The following is a 26,472-nucleotide window of genomic DNA, read 5'->3' as shown; positions in this document are numbered from 1 at the left end:
GGAAAATAGAGTTAACGGCAGAAATGCTTTATACTAATAAATCCCCGCAATTAATATTGAAGTTGATGTTGATGGTTGGCAATAACTGTGTGTGAGAACCAGACAGGCCTTGATAAAAAGGCCAAGTTTTGCATATTTAAGAAAGTCTGTCTTGAGTAGTCTTTGGCCAGATGTTTTAAAATAGTGTGTGTGTGTCTGTCATATCCCTCAGTGCAGCTGACAGGGATTATGGAGATAATGGGAGAAATGTTTTATATTATTAAATAAAAGGACCAAGTTTTACATATTTTTGAAAGTCTGCCTTAAGTAGTCTTCTGTCTTAGGTCTCAGGTGGTCTCAGGTGATTACATAATGAATCCATATCATATGATCCATAACATCGCCTACTTTGAATCACATTGAGGGTCTAGAGCTCAGGATCTTTTTGATTTATATACAGTATGCTATCCTCTCTTTCAGAAATGATGTGGACTTGGACAGACTGTCTGTGTGTCAATCTCCTGCTTCTCCTCCAAAGAGCAGGCTCTGGTAGAGTGACCTCACATGTTCTTTGTGTGTGTGTGTGTGTGTGTGTGTGTGTGAACGATGTGAGGATTTGCATGAACGATGGCTACGGTTTGCACTTTCGGTACTAGGCTATTCCATTGGCAACCAAGCTAAATCAAGCAAACCTTAAGTATTTGGGCCAGGTTTGGTGTTGATCTTTAGTGTGGTCTGTTGAAGTCTGAAAGGGACCAACAGTTGATGATATGCATGGTTGTTTTTGATATTGAATGGTTGTTTTTCTTTCCAGAAAGGTTTGAGGTTCTTGGTTCGACTCGTGCCATTGTTGCTGTGGCTGGTGATGACATCATTCTGCCCTGTTATATCAAACCCACCATCAGCGCTGAGGACATGAGAGTTGACTGGTTCAGAATCAACATCCCAGACCCTCAGTCAAACATTAGAGTCCATCTCTATCAAGACGGCAGAGACAAATACCATGATCAGGTCCTCTCCTACAGGGGAAGGACATCATTGTTTAAAGAGGAACTGAAGAAGGGCAACACCTCTTTGAAACTGACCAGGGTACAAGGCACTGATGATGGACGTTATAAATGTCTTGTTGAGTCTAAGACACATTATGATGATGCCACCGTTCAAGTCAACGTCAGAGGTACATTTCTTAAATACAACAACCCATATGATGTTCCTCCCAATCTCAGCAGTACTTCATCTCCAGTCTCCCTTTGTGTCTGTAGCTATAGGATCCAAGCCAGAGGTTTCCATTGAGGGACAGAAAGGAGGGATGGGTCTGCTGTGTGTATCTAAAGGCTGGTTCCCTGAGCCTGAGTTGGAGTGGCTGGACAGTGAAGGGGTCACTCTGTCTGCTGGACCTTCAGAGACAGACAGGGACGATAAGGGATTCTACATAGTCAAACTAAAGATCCCCGTTAAGGAGACTGACAACCTCTTTACCTGCAGACTGAGACAGAGGCAGCAACATGAGGTGATTAAGACGGAGACAGAGTTTCACATCCCTAGTGAGTAACACAACATCATATTATTGTTTAGAACTCTAAAGTATTCTAATGTCAAGATGAAACCACGTTGGTTTTGAAGATCCAGCTGTATGCCTCCACCTTAAATGAATGGAAAATATCAGCACAACATTAAACCAGGAAATTATATGGTGCTCATCTTTTCCATTCATTTGGCATTGAGGCATATTGCTGGAGCTACACAACTGATGTCATGGGACGTGGTTTCATTTTGCCTACATTTGAGGTCTGTAAACTTCTGACAAAGCTTTCTTGGAGTGAAATGTCTTATTATTATTATTATTATTATTATTATTAGGTAGCACGTCTCTGATCTCAGTTGATTTGTGTCTTGCAGGCGAGCTGATCCTTGTTCACACAGACACACAGAAAGGGACCCTTGTAGTGATTGGCTCTCTGGGCTTTTTCCTTATGGTCATATTAGCTTTCAGCATTTGGCGCTGGAATGCTTTGTGCAATGACTATGGTAATAAAAGACAAATTGAAGGGTTCATTTGACTTAATATAAATGTTCTACTGTAAATGTTTTAAAGTGCAGTTTACAGAGTGGCATACACAAGGAGTTAGGCACTAGAACTCAAAGCTGGCTAGTTCTAATCACTGAGCTGACAAGGTGAAAAAATGTATTAAAAAAATTCAGTGTATCTACCCTTGAGCAAGGCACTTAACCCTACCTGCTCCAGGGTGGCCATCAATAATGGCTGATCCCTGGCAGTGACCACACTGAGTGTATCTCAAGGGGAGTTGGAATATGCAAAAAAGCACATTTCCACTTCACACCTCACACTCATAGAAGTTAACCAGTTGTATATACAGTGAAACAGGACAAATATAAGCACCCCCTGTTTGACCTTTAGAAGTAAAAAGCAGACATTGGTCAGATACTGTACAGGTGGATTTAAGGTTTTGAATTAAAAAAAATCAGTTCTCTGTATAGGGCAAACATTTCTATTTAAAACAAATTTCTACACAAAAAAACTAGATTATTTAATATAAGGTTTTCTTTAAAAATCACAGTGCTTTAAAAAGCACATTATTTGTCCATTAAAATAACATCAAATCGATCAAAAATACAGTGTGGTCATTGTTAATGTTGTAAATTACTAATTCCCTTTACATGAATATGTAACAGAAATGGATAGCAGTGCAACAGCTTGTTTCATGGATTGAAAATCCTTACATATTTGACATTAATACTTTTCATCACATTGTTTTTACTGTCCCCATCCCCCTACCACTCAAGGAGTTGAATTAATTATTCACCATTTAAGAATGCTTTACTTTGACTTTAATTTATCTGTTTGTCTGCAGAGATACTTGCTGATCAGCTGGGTAAGTAGGAGCTATACACGATGCATTACTAGACCCTTATGCTCAACATACAATACATACATGTATATTCATAGGAAGGGTTCTCCAATCCTGATCCTGTAGCTCTACCGTCCCATAGCTTTCAATCCAACCTTAGTTATAACTAACCTGATTCAAGTTATCAACCAGCAAATTATTAGAATCAGGTGCACTAGATTAGGGTTGGAGCGAAAACCTACAGGGTGGTCGCCAAGAACAGGGTTGGAGAGCCCATTTCCAAGGGCTTACAATTAGCATTGTGCAAATAGCACAAAGATGAGTCATAATTATGTGGTAAAATATCACTGTATTGGAATAATTTTTTACTCACTGCGATGGAAATGTTCACACAAAGAATTATATTGTTTTATTAATTTATTTCAAAATGTTCTCACTTTAATTATCAAGAATTATAATTTGTTTTATGTTTAATTTACTCACAGATTTAGTAAACATGAAGGGCTGTCTGTGTAAATGAATGATATTGAATTGTATTTAAAATATATTTCATATCATATTTTTATTGCTTAATGTATACTATATTATGGTAGAGTGATGTATTTTTACACCATGTCACTTTGGATATGTTTCTGGTTCTGAGTTTAGAGATTAAGAGAAGGAGATTTGTCATAGTGTTCCAATGGCACCATACAGTATACTCTACTGTAATATATTACCATAGTTTCTGGTATCCCCTAATTCTGACATACTCTCTGTTTATATTGTAGAACTTGAAACCATCAGAAAACATGCAGGTCAGTGTGTTTGTTGTACTCTCCAGTCCATCCACCTAAAGTTTAGGGCTGGGCGGTATACCGTATTTTACGATATACCGGTATTGATGCACGAAAAGGTTTGTTTTTTACTTTACTTTCTATAATGGTATTTGACTGTTTGGTTTGTTAAATGTGATACGCCGTGTGTTACGTCCATTTTTTATAGTTTACTTCGCTACTTGAGTCATCTCTCTCCGCTCTCTCTCTCTCCATGCCGCATTCCACACAGACCTAGCCCCGCCCCCTGTCACTCATGGATTTGTTGTTCCTCTCACTAAGAGAACTGCTTTCAGTCTCCGCATCAATTCAGTATGTGCAACAATGTTGATGACAACGATGATGTTTTCACTTTGCTTCTTAATATAAATCCACTATCGTTCTATAATTACACTATAAGTTTGTGTTTCTTACATCTGCAAACAGCTGGTTTGTATTTTCTAAGCAAGTTGGGCCTAAATCTTGTTAGCCGCTAATGCTAATCGTTAGCTAGCTAATAAATGTACGGAGTCAGAGCAAACGTAACTAGCTACTGTATACAGACTGATAATCCCAGTAATGATGTAGAACTACAGTACCAGTCAAAAGTTTGGACACACCTACTCATTCCAGGGTTTTTCTTTATTTTTACTCATTTCTACATTGTAGAATAATAGTGAATACGTCAAAACTATGAAAAACACATGGAATCATTTAGTAATCAAAAAATAGTTAAACAAATCAAATGTATTTTATATTGGAGATTCTTCAAGTAGCCACCCTTTGCCTTGATGACAGCTTTGCACACTCTTGGTATTCTGTCAACCAGATTCATGAGGTAGTCACCTGGAATGCATTTCAATTAACAGATGTCCCTTGTTAAAAGTACATTTGTGGAATTTCTTTCCTTAATAATGCATTTGAGCCAATCAGTTGTGTTGTGGCAAGGTAGGGGTGGTAAAAGACCAAGTCCATATTATGGCAAGAACAGCTCAAATAAGCAAAGAGAAACGACAGTCCATCATTACTTTAAGACATGCAGGTCAGTTAATCTGGAAAATGATAAGAACTTTTAATGTTTCTTTAAGTGCAGTTGCAAAAACCATCAATCGCTATGATGAAACTGGCTCTCATGAGGACCGCCACAGGAAAGGAAGACCCAGAGTTACCTCTGCTGCAGAGGATAAGTACATTAGAGTTACCAGCCTCAGAAATTGCAGCCCAAATAAACGTTTCACAGAGTTCAAGTAACAGACACATCTCAACATCAACTGTTCAGAGGAGACTCTGTGAATCAGGCCTTCATGGTTGAATGTGTCTGTGTCTTTGTGAGACGCAGAGTAGGTGAACAGATATGCATATGTGGTTCCCACCGTGAAGCATGGAGGAGGTGTGATGGTGTGGGGGTGCTTTGCTGGTGACACTGTCAGTGATTTATTTAGAATTCAAGGCACACTTAACCAGCATAGCTACCACAGCATTCTGCAGCAATACTCCATCCCATCTGGTTTGCGCTTTGTGGGACTATCATTTGTTTTTCAACAGGACAATGACCCAAAACACACCTCCAGGCAGTGTAAGGGTTATTTGACCAAGAAGGAGAGTGATGGAGTGCTGCATCAGATGACCTGGCCTCCACAATCATCTGACCTCAACCCAATTGAGATGGTTTGGGATGAGTAGGACCGCAGAGTGAAGGAAAAGCAGCCAACAAGTGTTCAGCATTTATGGGAACTCCTTCAAGACTGTTGGAAAAGCATTCCTCATGAAGCTGGTTGAGAGAGTGTGCAAAAAAAAGCTGTCATCGAGCACAAGGGTGGTAGCTACTTTGAAGAATCTAAAATACATTTTAATTTTAAACACATTTTTTGGTTGCTCCATGATTCCATAATTGTTATTTCATAGTTTTGATGTCTTCACTATTATTCTATAATGTAGAAAGTAGTAAAAAATTAAGAAAAACCCTTGACTGAGTGGGTGTGTCACAACTTTTGACCGGTAATGTATATCTGCATGTTTTTTTGCACAACAGTTTCTTCTAAATCAAAGAGGAATACACAAAGCAAGAACATGAAGTAGCTAAGAAAAAACATGCAATGTATCCAAAGATTGTAGAGTCTCCTAGGAAACATTTGTCAACACTTTGGTTTCTACCGTGTCACAATAATTCCTCCCTGGCATTTTCATTTGTTGTCATGTCAAACACTGTATTTAAAGTGGCCACTATATTCAAACTATTGAATTGGAATAATCATTCTATTTCCTTGATTCCAACAGTTCACCCAAGTATTTTGCTCTAAATCGCAAGTCAAATCACAATTGCAACATTCGGTTAAAAATAAAGCCTACATTGTTTTCCCATATCGTGCAGCCCTACGTGGCATTGTGGAAATGATCTCAAATGAGTGCAGGAAATACAGAAATTGATGAAAATGCAGAAAAATATTTAGGGTTGAATTGAACAGTATAAAACAATCAGAATAGAGAGACCCATTGCAATCACTTCGAATGTATGTTTTGCCACGCACTACTCATAAAGCGAATTCGGAACTTTTATTATTCAAAAGTATAAAATACTGTCATACTGTCAATTTGTTTTAAGTAATGTGATATGATATTTTGACCATATGGCCCAGCCCTACTAGAGTTTCACATGAATATTAATATCTTCACATACTGGTATTACTTGAAATAACATGACCACACATTCACATCTACAGTATACTTATGCTGTTATCAATAACAACTTATAGGCTACATATGTCTACAGTAATGTACTGTGCAGTAAGTCCTTTAATAAAATGTCCTCCCACATATTGATGTTCTTATTTTTATAGACTATTTTTTACTTCACAGTGGATGTGACTCTAGACCCTGATACAGCACATCACTATTCATGTGTCCCAGAGTAATGTACTGAGCAGTTAAATGCAGTCCTGCATATTGATATGTTTATTTTCTTTATTCTAATAAAGTGTGTGTTTCTCTCCACAGTGGATGTGACTCTAGATCCTGATACAGCACATCCTAAACTCATCCTGTCTGAAGACAGGAAACAAGTGAGACGTGGAGCCATAAAACAGGATCTCCCTGATAACGCAGAGAGGTTTAATACTGTTCACTATGTCCTGGGAAAGGAGGGCTTCTCCTCAGGGAGATTCTACTATGAGGTTCAGGTGAATGTTGGGTGGACTTTAGGAGTGGTCAGAGAGTCCATCGACAGGAAGAAGATGATTGACCTGAGACCTGACAATGGATGCTGGACAGTGTGGCTGAGGAATGGAAAGTACGAGGCTTTCACTGTCCCCCCTATCCCCCTCTACCTGAAAGAGAAGCCCCAGAAGGTGGGGGTGTTTGTGGATTATGAGGAGGGTCAGGTCTCTTTCTACAATGTAGAGGCCAGGTCTCGTATCTTCTCTTTCACTGGCTACACCTTCACTGAGAAACTCTGTCCATTATTTTGTTGTGGTACTATTGATAACTCAGCCCCACTGGTCATCACTCCTGTAGGTGTCACTGACTAACTGTTTTATATCAAACATTGAAATACTGGTAGTGTGTGTGTGTGTGTGTGTGTGTGTGCGTTCGTGCAAGTGTGTGTGTTACTGTCATGACGTTGCCCTGTTGGGTGAGCTTTATGACCTCCCCCATAAATACCTGTCCTCCTTTTCTCTCCACTCTACAGAATGGGCTCTTGGAAAGCCCTGTGTTACCACAGAGAAAGTATGGTAATATCAAAAGGCTCGGGAATGGAACAATAGTTCCCTTTCTTAACCAGTTGAAAGTATCCGTTGGTACTTAAAGAATATGATGTCAGATCAGTTGTTGTCTGGGACATTATATCTGATGATAGGACGACATAAATTGTATCTTGGAAAGTCTACACATTCTAGTTATCCGATTCACATGGAATTGTTGTGCAATTTAAATGTTTAAATATGAAACTATTTGTGAAAAGATGAAATGTAATTTTAACTTCTAAATGAGAGAATTGTTTTCATAAGTAAACCATGCTCACTCAGTGGCCACGCCCAAGTGAACAGACATTGGTAGAGAACTATGAAACACGCCCTTCTCTCCCCCCAGTACAAAAGTCCGTTGATAGAAGTTAACCTTAGTTCCCGAGGAGGACTGGTGTCCGTATGTTTAAAAGGGCTAATTTCAACTATAACCTAGCAAAATTAACATTTAGTTCCAGAAATGTTAGGACTGCTGTCCTAATGTTTAAAAGGGCAAATTTCAACATGGAGGTGATGATCACCTCGCTGAAATGATGAATTTCGACTAGACCAGCCAGAATACAGCTGATTATGATAGCGATTATTTACTAAAGAAGTGATACATCCTAGACGTCGAGTTATCAGCTGTAAACGTATGTGGCCTAGGAAAGGACAGACAATCTCCTAAGAAAGACAGGGTACTTTAATGTACCCGCTCTACAACACTACAACCAGAAACATTCTTCAAAGGACAATGGCGATCTCTGCTGGGCAAACCAGTCTTCCATCTTCGACCCATCTATCGAAGCGCAGCTCAGGGTAAATATATACAGTGGGGGAAAAAAGTGTTTGATCCCCTGCTGATTTTGTATGTTTGCCCACTGACAAAGAAATGATCAGTCTATAATTTTAATGTTAGGTTTATTTGAACAGTGAGAAACAGAATAACAACAAAAATATTGAGAAAAACGCATGTCAAATATGTTATAAATGGATTTGCATTTTAATGAGGGAAATAAGTATTTGACCCCCTCTCAATCAGAAAGATTTCTGGCTCCCAGTGTTCTTTTATACAGGTAACGAGCTGAGATTAGGAGCACACTCTTAAAGGGAGTGCTCCTAATCTCAGCTTGTTACCTGTATAAAAGACACCTGTCCACAGAAGCAATCAATCAGATTCCAAACTCTCCACCATGGCCAAGACCAAAGAGCTCTCCAAGGATGTCAGGGACAAGATTGTAGACCTACACAAGGCTGGAATGGGCTACAAGACCATCGCCAAGCAGCTTGATGAGAAGGTGACAACATTTGGTGCGATTTTTCGCAAATGGAAGAAACACAAAAGAACTGTCAATATCCCTCGGCCTGGGGCTCCATGCAAGATCTCACCTCGTGGAGTTGCAATGATCATGAGAATGGTGAGGAATCAGCCCAGAACTACACGGGAGGATCTTGTCAATGATCTCAAGGCAGCTGGGACCATAGTCACCAAGAAAACAATTGGTAACACACTACGCCGTGAAGGACTGAAATCCTGCAGGTCCCAGCTGGTCCCCCTGCTCAAGAATACATATACATGCCTGTCTGAAGTTTGCCAATGAACATCTGAATGATTCAGAGGACAACTGGGTGAAAGTGTTGTGGTCAGATGAGACCAAAATGGAGCTCTTTGGCATCAACTCAACTCGCTGTGTTTGGAGGAGGAGGAATGCCGCCTATGACCCCAAGAACACCATCTCCACCGTCAAACATGGAGGTGGAAACATTATGCTTTGGGGGTGTTTTTCTGCTAAGGGGACAGGACAACTTCACCGCATCATTTGACGGGGCCATGTACTGTCAAATCTTGGGTGAGAACCTCCTTCCCTGAGCCAGGGCATTGAAAATGGGTCGTGGATGGGTATTCCAGCATGACAATGACCCAAAACACACGGCCAAGGCAACAAAGGAGTGGCTCAAGAAGAAGCACATGAAGGTCCTGGAGTGGCCTAGCCAGTCTCCAGACCTTAATCCCATAGAAAATCTGTGGAGGGAGCTGAAGGTTCGAGTTGCCAAACATCAGCCTAGAAACCTTAATGACTTGGAGAAGATCTGCAAAGAGGAGTGGGACAAAATCCCTCCTGAGATGTGTGCAAACCTGGTGGCCAACAACAAGAAACGTCTGACCTCTGTGATTGCCAACAAGGGTTTTGCCACCAAGCACTAAGTCATGTTTTGCAGAGGGGTCAAATACTTGTTTCCCTCATTAAAATGCAAATCGTTTTTCTGGATTTTTTGTTGTTATTTTGTCTCTCACTGTTCATATAAACCTACCATTAAAATTATAGACTGATCATTTCTTTGTAAGTTGGCAAACATACAAAATCAGCAGGGGATCAAATACTTTTCTCCCACTGTATGTTGCATTTTCGTTTTACGAATGGGCGGTTATTAGAATTCATAAGATTCTGTATTTACGGTAGCATAGCTTTACGGTCCGATAGAGACCCAATCGCTTTGTCCCTCAATCTTCCCGCTCTTTCATTCAAATCCAACCCCCTTTTGTGTAACTAGCCGTCATATCGGGTTAGCCCACTAGGGGCTTTTCATGACATGATTAGTAATCGATGTATGATCTATGCTGTGTGTGTATATATACATATGTAATTCTGTGATTATTTCGGTATTTAGTAAATAAATACACCAATTTGTGTATTGCTGATTCAACTTGTTAGCCAGGGTTCGTGCAGTACTTTATGACCATCGGAATGAGACTGAATTAGGTGATGATTAATTATTGACTGCGATTGATATTAAAGATCTTCAAGAGATTGGAGTCGGGAGATAACTGCTCTATATAAATTAATGCTTCCGTGTGTAACGAGGGTTGTATAAAGGGGACAAAGGCGCAGCGTGTAGAGTGCTCATATTTACTTTTAATGAATATACTTTTTAACAAAACGACCGACAACAGTTCCGTCAGGTGAACTACACTAAACAGAAAACAACTACCCACAAAACCCAGGAAGAAAAACCCCTACTTAAATATGATCTCTAATTAAAGGCAACGAGGTTCAGCTGCCTCCAATTAGAGATCAAACCAAACAATCCCAACATAGAAATAGAAAAACTAAAACTTAAACATTGAAATATAAAACCCCAAAACACCTCTACTATAGAAAATTACATCTTACTAGGGTCAGGACATGACACCGTGGTGCCCCAGGTTATTAATGGTTTAATTGTTGCATGTCTTAATTCAATCACGTAATCAATTAAACGTTAGGTAATTGATTTGATAAAATAGCATGTCATATAATTTAATCATAGTCAGAGACGCAACATAATTGGTGCCCCCTGTGAGGAATCTAAAATAGAATGACACTTTTGATTCAGCCTATATGCATTACTCAAAGTAAAAATGTTCTACTCCAAATGCTGCAGACCAAAGACGATCAGTTAATAATGAACACAATGACTAAGTTGGATGACAAATCAGCAGCTCATTGAAGTTGCTGAACAAATGAATGATGAGAGAACTCAGGTGATGAAGATGGAAATATTGATTTCTGAGCAAGCGAAGGAAATGTCATCACCGAATCTCTTGCTCCATACTCAAGACCTATATCTGCAAACAATGACAGATACGTTTGAGACCAAAAGGAGCAAGTGCAACACTCACATGTCCAAAATCAGTACTCTAAGCCAGGGGTTCTTAAACTTTTTCAGCCTTTGGACCCAAATTAGAAATTGTGTAATTTCCTGGAACCCAAGATTAGGAAAATATGCAACTATACATAAATATCAGTACTGTAAGGGGTGCATAACTGGCGGCAGGGAAGTCAGACGCAGGAGAGCAGAACTTGGTAATAGTCGGAGCAGTTTAATAGCAAAACCAACGGCATAAAAATAACAAGATATGGGTACAAAAACCCATCACGCAGCAATCAACACGTGCACAAGCACTTACAATAAACAATCCCACACAAAGACATGGGGGGAACAGAGGGTTAAATACACAACAAGTGATTGAGGGAATTGAAACCAGGTGTGAGAAAAAACAAGACAAAACACATGGAAAATGAAAAGTGGATCGATGATTGCTAGAAGACCGGCGACGCCGAGCGCCGCCCGAACATGGAGAGGACCCGACTTCGGCGGAAGTCGTGACAAGTTCATTTCATTGCTCTTATGCCTAGAACAAATGCAATATAGACAAAACAAATAACAATGAAATTAAATATCCATATAAATATGTATTAATGTTTATTTTCCCCCATTAAAAACACTCTTACATATCTGTCTAGGTTGGAACTGTTGCTGTTAAAATACAATAAATAATTTCCATTCTGAACTGGAATAAACGGATTGATCACATCACACAGATGAATAACAGAACACACACAGGCTTTTTGATAGTGTAACCCTAAGAAACAGTACAGATGAAAAATGATCAGGCCTACTGTACATCTTACTGTAGAAATTACTGTTGAAAGAAAGTCTATGTTGGAACTGATGCTGTTAAAATACAACACATATTTTGATTCTGAACTGGAATAAACTGATTGATCACATCTGTAGAACAGAAAACACACACAGTCCTAATGAGAGCATGTCTATTCTGGGCTCTGTTTTTGACAGTGCAACACTGAGGTCATGCTCAGCCAAGAAACTGTTTCTGTACTTGTTTTTTAAGTTTGTCAGAGTTGAGAACCCTGAATCAGTATGTGGTGCCAAACTGGACCAGAACATCTACTGCTTCTTCAGTCAGGCAGGAGACCGCTTCCTGCTGCAGATGAGCAACCCAGAACTGTGTGAGTGTGTTTGCCTCAAAAAGCATCTTGCTTCAATCAGTTTATTCCAGTTAAGAATAACAATTATTATTGTATTTTAACAGCAACAGTTCCAACCTAGACTTGTTTTCAACAATAATTTCTACAGTAAGATGTACAGTAGGCCTGATCATTTTTCATCTTCATCTGTACTGTTACTTAGGGTTGCACTATCAGTAGCTAGCTTGCTTTGGCGAATGTTAGCTATTAGCTGTGTACAAGGCCAGGGGATTGTTTGAAAGATAAACTCACATCTACTATGAGTGTTAGTTAGTACTCCCTTATTACTGCTTATCATCACCTGATAACAATGACAACAATGCCTTGCTAGCTGACTTACTTTTCCACGGTCGAAGCACTGTTTCCTGAAGCATTCTGCCCTGTTCTGAAAGAACTCCCTGGGTTTACCATCATGCTGTGGATGTTTGGTCAGGACGTGTCGATTTATTAATTTGTTTGTTATGCGAGTCTCATTACTAAGCACTTCCTCACATAAAACACATTGTGGGCGCTCCTCGTTATAAGTTTGTATGAAAGAGAGAGAAACTAATCGCTGTATATGCGTTTCATGACAATTGAGCTCAGTCAGGACTTGTGGCTAGCATGAGTCCATTTGATGACAACGGTGAGTGATGGCGAGTGGGAATGACAAGTCAGTGGCTGATGGCGCATCATCTTCTGCCTGAACGACAGTGCTGCATCGTGTGTGTCGTTAAAACCAAGCCCACTGAAAATCTGAAAAGTAAATCTGCTTTCACCTTGAACACCTCTCCTCTGCTCTCATCCTCCTAGACCTATCTGCTGCCTTTGATACTGTGAACCATCAGATCCTCCTCTCCACCCTCTTCGAGTTGGGCATCTCCGGCGCAGCCCACGCTTGGATTGCGTCCTACCTGACAGGTCGCTCCTACCAGGTGGCGTGGCGAGAATCTGTCTCCGCACCACGTGCTCTCACCACTGGTGTCCCCCAGGGCTCTGTTCTAGGCCCTCTCCTATTCTCGCTATACACCAAGTCACTTGGCTCTGTCATATCCTCACATGGTCTCTCCTATCATTGCTATGCAGACGACACACAATTAATCTTCTGCTTTCCCCCTTCTGATAACCAGGTGGCGAATCGCATCTCTGCATGTCTGGCAGACATATCAGTGTGGATGACGGATCACCACGTCAAGCTGTACCTCGGCAGGACGGAGCTGCTCTTCCTCCCGAGGAAGGACTGCCCGTTCCATGATCTCGCCATCACGGTTGACAACTCCATTGTGTCCTCCTCCCAGAGTGCTAAGAACCTTGGCGTGACCCTGGACAACACCCTGTCGTTCTCTACTAACATCAAGGCGGTGACCCGATCCTGTAGGTTCATGCTCTACAACATTCGCAGAGTACGACCCTGCCTCACACAGGAAGCGGCGCAGGTCCTAATCCAGGCACTTGTCATCTCCCGTCTGGGTTACTGCAACTCGCTGTTGGCTGGGCTCCCTGCCTGTGCCATTAAACCCCTACAACTCATCCAGAACGCCACAGCCCGTCTGGGTTTCAACCTTCCCAAGTTCTCTCACGTCACCCCGCTCCTCCGCTCTCTCCACTGGCTTCCTGTTGAAGCTCGCATCCGCTACAAGACCATGGTGCTTGCCTACGGAGCTGTGAGGGGAACGGCAAATCCGTACCTTCAGGCTCTGATCAGGCCCTACACCCAAACAAGGGCACTGCGTTCATCCACCTCTGGCCTGCTCGCCTCCCTACCTCTGAGGAAGCACAGTTCCCGCTCAGCTCAGTCAAAACTGTTCGCTGCTCTGGCACCCCAATGGTGGAACAAGCTCCCTCACGACGCCAGGACAGCGGAGTCAATCACCACCTTCCGGAGACACCTGAAACCCCACCTCTTTAAGGAATACCTAGGATAGGATGAAGTAATCCTTCTAACCCCCCCCTTAAAATATTTAGATGCACTATTGTAAAGTGGTTGTTCCACTGGATATCATAAGGTGAATGCACCAATTTGTAAGTCGCTCTGGATAAGAGCGTCTGCTAAATGACTTAAATGTAAATGTAAATGTATGCTTGGGGTCATTGTCCATTTGGAAGACCCATTTACGACTAAGCTTTAACTTCCTGACTGATGTCTTGAGATGTTGCTTCAATAATTCTACATAATTTCCCTTCCTCATGTTGTCATCTATTTTGTGAAGTGCACCAGTCCCTCCTGCAGCAAAGCACCCCCACAGCATGATGCTGCCACCCCCGTGCTCCACGGTTGGGATGGTGTTCTTTGGCTTGCAAGCCTCCCCCTTTTTCCTCCAACATAACGATGGTCATTATGGCCAAACAGTTATATTTTTGTTTCATCAGACCAGAGGACATTTCTCCAAAAAGTACGATCTTTGTCCTCATGTGCAGTTGCACACCGTAGTATGGCTTTTTTATGGCGGTGTTGGAGCAATGGGTTCTTCCTTGCTGAGCAGCCTTTCAGGCTATGTCGATATAGGACTCGTTGGATATAGATACTTTTGTACTTGTTTCCTCCAGTATCTTCACAAGGTCCTTTGCTGTTGTTCTGGGATTGATTTGCACTTTTCACACCAAAGTACGTTCATCTCTATTAGACAGAACGCTTCTCCTTCCTGAGCGGTATGACGGCTGCCTGGTCCCATGGTGTTTATACTTGTGTACTATTGTTTGTACAGATGATCGTGGTATCTTCAGACGTTTTGAAATTGCTCCCAAGGATGAACCAGACTTGTGGAGGTTTACAATCTTTTTTCTGAGGTCTTGGCTGATTTCTTTTGATTTTCCCATGATGTCAAGCAAAGAGGCACTGAGTTTGAAGGTAGGCCTTGAAATACATCCACAGGTACACCTCCAATTGACTCAAATGATGTCAATTAGCCTATCAGAAGCTTCTAAAGCCATGACATCATTTTCTGGAATTTTCCAAGCTGTTTAAATGCACAGTCAACTTAGTGTATGTAAACTTCTGACCCACTGGAATTGTGATACAGTGAATTCTAAGTGAAATAATCTGTAAACAATTGTTGGAAAAATACTTGTGTCATGCACAAAGTAGATGTCCTGACCAACTTGCCAAAACTATAGTTTGTTAGCAAGAAATTTGTGGAGTGGTTGAAAAACGAGTTTTAATGACTACAACCTAAGTGTACAGTGAGGGAAAAAAGTATTTGCTCCCCTGCTGATTTTGTACGTTTGGACATTGACAAAGAAATGATCAGTCTATAATTTTAATGGTAGGTTTATTTGAACAGTGAGAGACAGAATAACAACAAAAAATCCCCAAAACGCATGTCAAAAATGTTATAAATTGATTTGCATTTTAATGAGGGAAATAAGTATTTGACCCCTCTGCAAAACATGACTTAGTACTTGGTGGCAAAACCCTTGTTGGCAATCAGAGGTCAGACGTTTCTTGTAGTTGGCCACCAGGTTTGCACACATCTCAGTAGGGATTTTGTCCCACTCCTCTTTGCAGATCTTCTCCATGTCATTAAGGTTTCGAGGCTGACGTTTGGCAACTCGAACCTTCAGCTCCCTCCACAGATTTTCTATGGGATTAATGTCTGGAGACTGGCTAGGCCACTCCAGGACCTTAATGTGCTTCTTCTTGAGCCACTCCTTTGTTGCCTTGGCCGTGTGTTTTGGGTCATTGTCATGCTGGAATACCCATCCACGACCCATTTTCAATGAGGGAAGGAGGTTCTCACCCAAGATTTGACGGTACATGGCCCCGTCCATCGTCCCTTTGATGTGGTGAAGTTGTCCTGTCCCCTTAGCAGAAAAACACCCCCAAAGCATAATTTTTCCACCTCCACCGCCAAACACGGCGAGTTGAGTTGATGCCAAAGAGCTCCATTTTGGTCTCATCTGACCACAACACTTTCACCCAGTTGTCCTCTGAATCATTCAGATGTTCATTGGCAAACTTCAGACGGGCATGTATATGTGCTTTCTTGAGCAGGGGGACCAGCTGGGACCTGCAGGATTTCAGTCCTTCACGGCGTAGTGTGTTACCAATTGTTTTCTTGGTGACTATGGTCCCATCTGCCTTGAGATCATTGACAAGATCCTCCCGTGTAGTTCTGGGCTGATTCCTCACCATTCTCATGATCATTGCAACTCCACGAGGTGAGATCTTGCATGGAGCCCCAGGCCGAGGGAGATTGACAGTTCTTTTGTGTTTCTTCCATTTGCGAATAATCGCACCAACTGTTGTCACCTTCTCACCAAGCTGCTTGGCGATGGTCTTGTAGCCCATTCCAGCCTTGTGTAGGTCTACAATCTTGTCCCTGACATCCTTGGAGAGCTCTTTGGTCTTGGCCATGGTGGAGAGTTTGGAATCTGATTGATTGATTGCTTCTGTGGACAGGTGTCTTTTATACAGGTAACAAACTAAGATTAGGAGCTCCTAATTTCAGCTCGTTACCTGTATAAAAGACACCTGGGAGCCAGAAATCTTTCTGATTGAGAGGGGGTCAAGTACTTATTTCCCTCAGTAAAATGCAAATCAATTTATAACATTTTTGACATGCGTTTTTCTGTTGTTGTTATTCTGTCTCTCAACGTTCAAATAAACCTACCATTAAAATTATAGACTGATCATTTCTTTGTCAGTATGCAAACGTACAAAATCAGCAGGGGATCAAATACTTTTTTCCCTCACTGTTTGTAAACTCCGAATTCAACTGTATATAGTATACTAACAGAGAGGGAATTCACACCTTGTATCATTTCTGCTGAATGTCATCCTTTGGTTTCCATGTTGTCTTCATGTAGCCTTATACAGTATGTAAGCCTAATGTATTGACATATTCTGAACAAGTTTTCCAAGTACTGTGAAATGCCTTTCTTGCAAGCGTTAACCCCAATAATGCAGTAATCAATAACAATGTAGAACAAAAACACACAACATATAAAAATAAGGAAAACACGATAAAGTATGAAAGCACACTATGTACAGGGTAGATATATATAGGGATATATAGGGGCAAGTTGACTAGGCATCAGGGTATATGATAAACCAGGTAGAAGCAGTGTATATGCTGGTCCAAAAGGCTCCTTAACAGCTTCTACCCCCTTTGTATTTACACTGCTGCTACTCACTGTTTATTATCTTTACATAGTCACTTCACCCTTACCTACATGTACAAATTACCTCAACTAACCTGTATCCCCACACATTTACTCTGTACCAGTACCCCCTGTATTTAGCCTCGTTATTGTTATTTTATTGTGTTACTTTTTATTAAATTTTTTACTTTAGTTTATTTAGTAAATATTTCCTTAACACTATTTCTTGAACTGCATTGTTGGTTAAGGGCTTGTAAGTAAGAATTTCATGGTAAGGTCTACACCTGTTGTATTCGGAGCATGTGACAAATAAAATGTGATTTGATTTTAATTTTTTATTTTATTTCACCTTTATTTAACCAGGTAGGCTAGTTGAGTACAAGTTCTCATTTACAACTGCGACCTGGCCAAGATAAAGCAAAGCAGTGCATCACAAACAACAACACAGAGTTACATATGGAATAACCAAACATACAGTCAATAATACAATAGAACAAGTCTATATACAGTGTGTGAAAATTAGGTAGGATAACGGAGGTAAGGCAATAAATAGGCCATAGTGGCGAAATATGAAGAGAGGGCCAACCAACGAGAGCGTACAGGTCCCAGTGGTAGGTAGTATATGGGGCTTTGGTGACAAAACAGATGGCACTGTGATAGACTGCATCCAATTTGCTGAGTAGAGTGTTTGAGGCTATTTTCTAAATGACATCGCTGAAGTCAAGGATCGGTAGGATAGTCAGTTTTACAAGGGTATGTTTGGCAGCATGAGTGAAGGATGCTTTGTTGCAAAATAGGAAGCTGATTCTAGATTAAATTTTGGATTGGAGATGCTTAATGTGAGTCTGGAAGGAGAGTTTACAGTCTAACCAGACACCTAGGTATTTGTAGTTGTCCACATATTCTAAGTCAGAACCATCCAGAGCAGTGATGCTGGGCGGGCGGGAAGGTGTGGGCAGAGATCGGTTGAAGAGCATGCATTTAGTTTTACTTGCATTTAAGAGCAGTTCGTCTGGAGGTTAGTTAACCCAGTGTCCAAAGAAGGGCCAGAAGTATACAAAATGGTGTCGTTTCCGTAGAGGTGGATCAGAGAGTCACCAGCAGCAAGAGTGACGTCATTGATGTACACAGAGAAAAGAGTCAGCCCGAGGATTGAACCCTGTGGCACCCCCATAGAGACTGCCAGAGGTGCGGACAACAGGCCCTCCGATTTGACACACTGAACTCTGTCTGAGAAGTAGTTGGTGAACCAGGCAAAGCAGTCATTAGAGAAACCAAGGTTCCATCTTTGATTTATATGATGATTGTATGTCACAGGTGGCCGGTGGCACCTTAATCGGGGATGAAGTGCTCCAGTAATTGATGGAACAAAATCAATGGAATGGTATCGAACACATCAAACACGTTTTCCATGTGTTTGATACCATTCCATTCACTCCATTGCAGCCATTATTATAAGCAGACCTCCCCTCAGCAGCCTCCGGTGTTGTATGTGAGTGGATGTGCGTGTGTTTAGAGTCAATATAAATGTATGTGCATATTATGTGTGTGTGAGCAAGTGATGGAGTGAGCTTGGCCCCAGTGATGTATTGGGCTGTCCACACCACCCTCTGTAGCGCTGTGCGATCGAGGGCGGTGCTATTGCCATACCAAGCTGTGATGTAGCCAGTCAAGATTCTCTCAATGGTACAGCTGTAGAACTTTTTGAGGATTAGAGGGTACATGCCAAACCTTTTCAACCTCCTGAGGGGACAATTTTAAGTTCTTAGAGATTTGGTGACCGAGGAACTTGAAGCTCTCAACCCGCTCCACTGCAGTCCAGTTGATGTGGATGGGGGAGTGCTAGCCCCCTGTTTCCTGTAGTCCACTATCAGCTCTTTGGTCTTACTGACGTTGAGGGAGAGGTTGTTGTTTCCGGCCCGACACTGCTAGGTGACTGACCTCCTCCCTATAGGCTGTCTCATCATCGCCGGTGATCCATCGTGTCGTCAGCAAACTTGATGATGGTGTTGCAGTCGTGTGTGGCCACGCAGTCGTGGGTGTACAGTGAGTACAGGAACGGACTAAGCACACACTCCTGAGGGGCCCCCGTGTTGAGGGTCAGCGTTGATATGTTGTTGCCTACCCTCACCACCTGGGGTCGGCCCATCAGGAAGTCCAGGATCCAGTTGCAGAGGGAGGTGTTCAGACCCAGAGTCCTAAGCTTACTGATGAGTTTTGAGGGGACAAAGGTGTTGAACGCTGAGCTGTAGTCAATGAAAATCATTCTCACACAGGTATTCCTCTTATCTAGGTGGGTGAGGGCAGTGTGGAGCGCAATTTAGATTGCGTTGTCTATGGATCTGATGGGGCGGTATGCAAATTGGAGTGGGTCTATGGTGTCTGGGATGGTGGAGTTGATGTGTGTCATAACCAGCCTCTCAAAGCACTTGATGATACATAAATCATATTAAAGAGAACTTATTAACTTGAATCAGCTTCATCATTGGGGGGTTGGGGTTGTGTGTGCGGTAAGATACTGAGTGTCAGTTCCTCATCATCTGTATCATCGCTCATCTGATGTCCTAATATAATAATAGATGCCAGCAGACTCTAATAGCAGACTCTTATATCTTACAGTCATGTTACATATGGGTGGTCCTGGTAATCAAACCCACTACCCTGGCGTTACAAGCACCATGCTACCTATTGGCCCCAAACTATATGCTCTGTAGAAAGTGTTGAATAAGTATCAGCAACAAGGTGAAATATGTTCTTTTAGTTTTCCCTGAACACAGAAATCCACAGAACACTTAAACACAGCAGCTATACAACAATTTAGATTGTACAAATGGCACCCTATTCCCTACACAGTGCACTATGAGCCCTGGTCCAAAGTACTTTAGGGTACAATTTGTAACAAAGACCAAGTATCTGTAGAGCCAGTTATGATGTTCCACTTTCCTGCCACTAGAGGTCACAGGTCTCCTCTGATATTGTGCTGTTGTCAAAGATAGTGCACTGCTGTACATAGGGAATAGGGTGCCATTTGGGACGATCTGAGCATGGCCTCCTCATGAGGTCACTGAGACAGAGGCCAGTCTGGAAAGACTGGATGTGTTTCATCCATGCTTTATTACTTGGTATTTATAACCCACACCGCCTGTGTGCTGTGTGTGTGTTTATGCATATCTCTGTTTGTGTTTGTGAGAGTGTGCGAGTGTGCATATGTGTGTGCCTGCTAGTGTGTGCGTGAGCAAGAGAGCGTGCGTGGATGTGTATGTGTGACCAGGCCATGTCCTGAGGTCCTACTCCAACCCCTGTCTCCTCAGTCTCCTCAGTCTTATTGTCCTGCGCCTCTATTCTATCCTCTGTCTCCTCAGTCTCATTGTCCTGCGGTCCTATTCTATCCTCTGTCTCCTCAGTCTCATTGTCCTGAGGTCCTATTCTATCCTCTGTCTCCTCAGTCTAATAGTCCTGAGGTCCTATTCTATCCTCTGTCTCCTCAGTCTAATAGTCCTGAGGTCCTATTCTATCCTCTGTCTCCTCAGTCTAATAGCCCTGAGGTCCTATTCTATCCTCTGTCTCCTCAGTCTCATTGTCCTGAGGTCCTATTCTATCCCCTGTCTCCTCAGTCTAATAGTCCTGAGGTCCTATTCTATCCTCTGTCTCCTCAGTCTCATTGTCCTGCGGTCCTATTCTATCCTCTGTCTCCTCAGTCTCATTGTCCTGCGGTCCTATTCTATCCTCTGTCTCCTCAGTCTCATTGTCCTGAGGTCCTATTCTATCCTCTGTCTCCTCAGTCTCATTGTCCTGAGGTCCTATTCTATCCTCTGTCTCCTCAGTCTAATAGTCCTGAGGTCCTATTCTATCCTCTGTCTCCTCAGTCTCATTGTCCTGCGGTCCTATTCTATCCTCTGTCTCCTCAGTCTAATAGTCCTGAGGTCCTATTCTATCCTCTGTCTCCTCAGTCTAATAGTCCTGAGGTCCTATTCTATCCTCTGTCTCCTCAGTCTAATAGTCCTGAGGTCCTATTCTATCCTCTGTCTCCTCAGTCTCATTGTCCTGAGGTCCTATTCTATCCTCTGTCTCCTCAGTCTAATAGTCCTGAGGTCCTATTCTATCCTCTGTCTCCTCAGTCTAATAGTCCTGAGGTCCTATTCTATCCTCTGTCTCCTCAGTCTAATAGTCCTGAGGTCCTATTCTATCCTCTGTCTCCTCAGTCTAATAGTCCTGAGGTCCTATTCTATCCTCTGTCTCCTCAGACTCATTGTCCTGCGGTCCTATTCTATCCTCTGTCTCCTCAGTCTAATAGTCCTGAGGTCCTATTCTATCCTCTGTCTCCTCAGTCTCATTGTCCTGAGGTCCTATTCTATCCTCTGTCTCCTCAGTCTCATTGTCCTGCGGTCCTATTCTATCCTCTGTCTCCTCAGTCTAATAGTCCTGAGGTCCTATTCTATCCTCTGTCTCCTCAGTCTAATAGTCCTGAGGTCCTATTCTATCCTCTGTCTCCTCAGTCTAATAGCCCTGAGGTCCTATTCTATCCTCTGTCTCCTCAGTCTAATAGTCCTGAGGTCCTATTCTATCCTCTGTCTCCTCAGTCTAATAGTCCTGAGGTCCTATTCTATCCTCTGTCTCCTCAGTCTCATAGTCCTGAGGTCCTATTCTATCCTCTGTCTCCTCAGTCTCATTGTCCTGCGGTCCTATTCTATCCTCTGTCTCCTCAGTCTCATTGTCCTGCGGTCCTATTCTATCCTCTGTCTCCTTAGTCTAATAGTCCTGAGGTTCTATTCTATCCTCTGTCTCCTCAGTCTCATTGTCCTGAGGTCCTATTCTATCCTCTGTCTCCTCAGTCTCATTGTCCTGAGGTCCTATTCTATCCTCTGTCTCCTCAGTCTAATAGTCCTGAGGTCCTATTCTGTCCTCTGTCTCCTCAGTCTCATTGTCTCTCACAGTTCAAGCCTGTCAATCATTCATGTAAAGTAGGATGCCTGAATCAGCTGGAGACTTTGAGGAGGGATAGGAAGGGAAAGGAGGAGTGAAGAGAGGAGAGAGGAAGGAAAGAGGAGTGAAGAGGGGAGTAGGGGAGAAGGGGGATAAAAGGATGGGAGAAGGGGGATAAAAGGATGGGAGAAGATGGGAAAGGAGAGGTGGAGGAGAGGATGGTGGAGGGGAGCACGATGAGAAGTACGTAACAGGTCATAAAATGTAACTGAACAAAGCATCACACTTCAAGCACTGATTTATAAGGAATCTTTAATAAAAGATGAACGTGTTACACCCTGGCAGAGAGGATACAGACATAGACACATGATGTGCACGCGAGCACACACACATACTGTACGTCTTACCATACTTGTGAGGACTTTTTGGGGACCAACAATTGATTCACAATCCTATTTTCCTTAAACCGAATCCTTACCTTAACCCCTAACCTCTAACTCCTAACCTTAACCGTAACCCTAAACCTAACCTCTAACCCTAATTCTAACACTAACCCTTAACCTAATCCCTAGCCTTAAAAGCATTTTTGCAAGTGAGGACAGGCTAAATTTCCTCACTTCCCTGCATTTTAGTTGGTTTACTATTCTTGTACTCTCAAGTATAGTAAAATGTGCACACACACACACACACACACACACACACAGATCGTATTCATGGTAAACATCTTGTGGGCCTCCTTCTCTAAAAGATTATTATAGTGTGTGGAGGGTTGAATCCCAGCCTTAGTATTTGGCAGGAAATGGTGACAGTTGGCTGTGATTGGTTAACGATGTATACAGTATACAGAACTATACGGTCAGGAGTTTTTCCTGGTAATGAAGGTCACGTGGTCAGGAAAAACTCCAGGTCCTGATATAAGACACCATGACGCCCACACACAGTCATAATGACAAAAGGAGAGAGAACAAACAGTGTATTTACAAAACATCATCATTCTTTTTGGCCTTGATTCAGAGCAGTAAAGCTATAAGTACGTATAATGTTGCTATCACGTAATCAACACAGATTTTGGATTTCTTGAATGCCAAAGAGGGAAAAAACTCTTCTGATTCACAGGTCTCTCATGGGTCTTGTTGTTTTATGTGGGCTACGTTGCTATGTGAACGACCAGTCACAGTCATAGCCTATCAGACGCTACGCTGGTGATCCCCACCCCCTTTACACTCTCCTGTAGTGACTTCCTAGACTTTATTAGGACATAATATCTGTCACTTAGCAGATGCTTTTATGCAAAGCCACTAACAGAACAGTGTCAGTGAGTGAATATGTCTTTAATATGTGTGTATGATCCTTGTGGGAACTGAACCAATTATCTTGGATTTGCTAGCGCCACACTCTTACCAACTTTGGGGATGGTGAGGGAGAGGGAGAGGGTGAGAGAGAGGGAGAGGGAGAGGGAGAGGGAGAGGGTGAGGGTGAGGGATGTAGCGAAAACACCTCACAGAACAGAGCTGTGACACCAGTTAAATATCTTAGAATTATTCATACAGTTCATCAACGTCACGGAAACTCCATAGAAATAAGGAGTGAAACAAGGAGAGGAAAGAAGAGGAGCAGGAGAATGAGGAAAGAAGAGGAGCAGGAGAATAAGGAGAGAAACAAGGAGAGGAAAGAAGAGGAGCAGGAGAATAAGGAGAGAAACAAGGAGAGGAAAGAAGAGGAGCAGGAGAATAAGGAGAGAAACAAGGACAGGAAGATTAAAGCACATCCCTGTCCAGGAAGCTCAGTAGAATAAAAGGGAGATCAGGGTAGGAGAGAAAGGAGAGGAGGAAGTGGGAGAGTAGGAGAGAAAAGAGAGGAGGAAGTGGGAGAGTAGGAGAGAAAAGAGAGGAGGAAGTGGGAGAGTAGGAGAGAAAAGAGAGGAGGAGAGAAAAGAGAGGAGGAAGTGGGAGAACAGGAGGAAAAAGAAGGGTAAAGGTAGAACAGAACAGATCAGGAGCTGATTTAAAAAAACAGAAGGAATGAGAGGAGGAGGGAAAGCAGATCCGTGGAGAGACCGGAGGAAGACGAGGAGTGTGTCCCAATAATCTCTCCTTCTTCCTGAAGTGTGCACTCTTTTGCTACTCTCCACAAATGTAAAATTATTGGTTTAGTGTAGGCATCAAATCCATGAAGGGAAGTGGACAAGTGCACACTTCAGGAGAAAGGGGAGATTATTGAGGCGCAACCATAGAGATTGAGTAAGGGAGGGGATGAGCAGGGTCAAACTTCAGGTCAAAGGTGAGAGGTGAGAGATCAGGGGTCAGAGGTTAAAGCGTTCCCTCATCCAGTAGTTTGTTGATCCCGTTGCAGATCTTCCTCAGGTACAGTCTGTACTCCTCTCCGTCTCCGTACAGCTCGGCCAGGAACTCCCCGTGGGCAAAGTGGTTGAACACGTGGTCGATGCGAGTGTGCGACCGCAGGGTCAGGTGCTGCTCCACCAGCGCATGCAGAAGGTCCCGGCATTCCAGCAGCAACTCTGACAGAATGTGGTGGTCGAACGTGTAGTCCACCTCGTAGAAGCTGACCGCTGTCATGGCCGCCTGGTTCATCTTCTTCTTGAAGCGTTCGACTGTGTCCAGTTCGTCTGGGCTGAACTGGTGGTTGCGGTACAGGATGCCGATCTTCAGGGCGATCTTGATGACGTCTTTGACGATCTTGTGGGCCTCCTTCTTACTTTTAGTGAACTCCCGGCTGGCTTTGTACAGCTCGTCCAGGATCTCACTGCTGACGTCGTCCGTCAGGAGGTTGGCCACCGCCATGGTCGCCATCTTGGATAGGATCTTCTTCTGTGCCTGGAGGGCCAGGGAGCGAGAGTTGAAACAATCCTGGCCTGGAGAGGGGTGACAGGGTGGAGAAGGAGGGGAGAGAGAGAGATGGGGAGGAGAGGATGGTGGGGGAGAGAGGGGAGGAGTTAGGGGGGAGAGGGGGGATGGAGGAAGGGGAGGTAGGAGGAGAGAGGGGGAAGAGGGAGATAGGGGGAGTAACGGGAGAGAGATAGAGAGAGGTGTAGATGAAGGAGAGAGAGAGAGTTAGTGTTTAGCTCCAAATCCCACCCAGTCAAACACACATTCCTCTCTGTCTCTCTGTTTAAAGCTCTTGTCAAAGAGAAGGACGAATCAGGACCAAACACACAGAGAAGATATGCTTTATACTAACCCTCTTTTTAAAGTCATACCATAGTCAGGCACTTCTTACAGTGAACACAGTGTAAACTCAGAGTACAGGAGTCAAACTCATAACACTTTGTCACAGCTCTACAGTTGTACTGTGCTTGTCAGACCAGCAGCAATTATATCAGTAGCATTAAAGGGGAAGTCTAAAGAGGATCAGTTCCTGGATCAGTAAAGGTTAAATGAAGTCAGAACAGTAAATGATCTGGAAAATCAAACCGTCTGAAACTTGCAGTGAAATGGCCGACACACACACATTCTCACACACACACGCAGTACAATAGTCTGGATAGCTTTGCGTCATTTACCTCTTACATTCTCACTTATTTTACATAATCATTCCACTCCATACTACAGTAAAACTACAGTGGTCTGACTGACTGGTAGACGGAGGGGGAAAGTGATTGACTGGTAGACTGAGGGGGATAATGACTGACTGGTAGACGGAGGGGGATAATGACTGACTGGTAGACTGAGGGGGAAAGTGACTGACTGATAGACTGAGGGGGATAGTGACTGACTGGTAGACTGAGGGGGATAGTGACTGACTGGTAGACTGAGAAGGATAATGACAGACTGGTAGACTGAGAAGGATAATGACTGACTGGTAGACTGAGGGGGATAATGACTGACTGGTAGACGGAGAAGGATAATGACTGACTGGCAGACTGAGGGGGATAATGACTGACTGGTAGACGGAGAAGGATAATGACTGACTGGTAGACTGAGGGGGATAATGACTGACTGGTAGACGGAGAAGGATAATGACTGACTGGCAGACTGAGAGGGATAATGACTGACTGGTAGACTGAGGGGGATGGTGACTGACTGGTAGACTGAGAAGGATAATGACTGACTGGTAGACTGAGGGGGATAATGACTGACTGGTCGATGGAGAAGGATAATGACTGACTGGTAGACTGAGGGGGATGGTGACTGACTGGTAGACGGAGAAGGATAATGACTGACTGGTAGACTGAGGGGGATGGTGACTGACTGGTAGACGGAGAAGGATAATGACTGACTGGTAGACTGAGGGGGATAATGACTGCCTGGTAGACGGAGAAGGATAATGACTGACTGGT

At 42.9% G+C, this 26,472-nt stretch overlaps 2 protein-coding genes across 7 annotated transcripts in view; one reads left to right on the top strand and one right to left on the bottom strand.

Moving 5' to 3' along the window:
- LOC106587313 (butyrophilin subfamily 2 member A1) overlaps positions 1–7,939 on the top strand; it is a 72,594-nt gene extending 64,655 nt beyond the window's left edge. The window contains exons 2-8 of one of the 6 annotated variants that reach the window (XM_045708443.1): positions 460–528; positions 794–1,156; positions 1,242–1,523; positions 1,879–2,007; positions 2,853–2,873; positions 3,620–3,646; positions 6,638–7,939. In XM_045708443.1, the coding sequence (XP_045564399.1) occupies positions 462–528; positions 794–1,156; positions 1,242–1,523; positions 1,879–2,007; positions 2,853–2,873; positions 3,620–3,646; positions 6,638–7,167 (1,419 nt within the window). In that variant the 5' untranslated portion in view covers positions 460–461 and the 3' untranslated portion in view covers positions 7,168–7,939. Of the gene's footprint in view, positions 1–459; positions 529–793; positions 1,157–1,241; positions 1,524–1,878; positions 2,008–2,852; positions 2,874–3,619; positions 3,647–6,499; positions 6,611–6,637 lie in introns of those variants that run through there. The other 5 variants (XM_045708444.1, XM_045708442.1, XM_045708440.1 and 2 more) reach the window with 5 other exon arrangements.
- Positions 7,940–22,470: 14,531 nt separating this feature from the next.
- Positions 22,471–26,472, bottom strand: part of LOC106587176 (tumor necrosis factor alpha-induced protein 8-like protein 3) — a 42,413-nt gene continuing 38,411 nt past the window's right edge. The window contains exon 2 of the mRNA XM_014175256.2: positions 22,471–25,047. Coding sequence (XP_014030731.2) covers positions 24,485–25,047 — 563 coding nt within the window. The 3' untranslated portion in view covers positions 22,471–24,484. The remainder of the gene's footprint in view (positions 25,048–26,472) is intronic.

Source organism: Salmo salar, chromosome ssa26, assembly GCF_905237065.1.
Source record: "Salmo salar chromosome ssa26, Ssal_v3.1, whole genome shotgun sequence".
Taxonomy (NCBI): Eukaryota; Metazoa; Chordata; class Actinopteri; order Salmoniformes; family Salmonidae; genus Salmo; species Salmo salar.
Note: the sequence above shows the minus strand (reverse complement) of the source record. Positions and strands in the feature narration are given on the sequence as shown.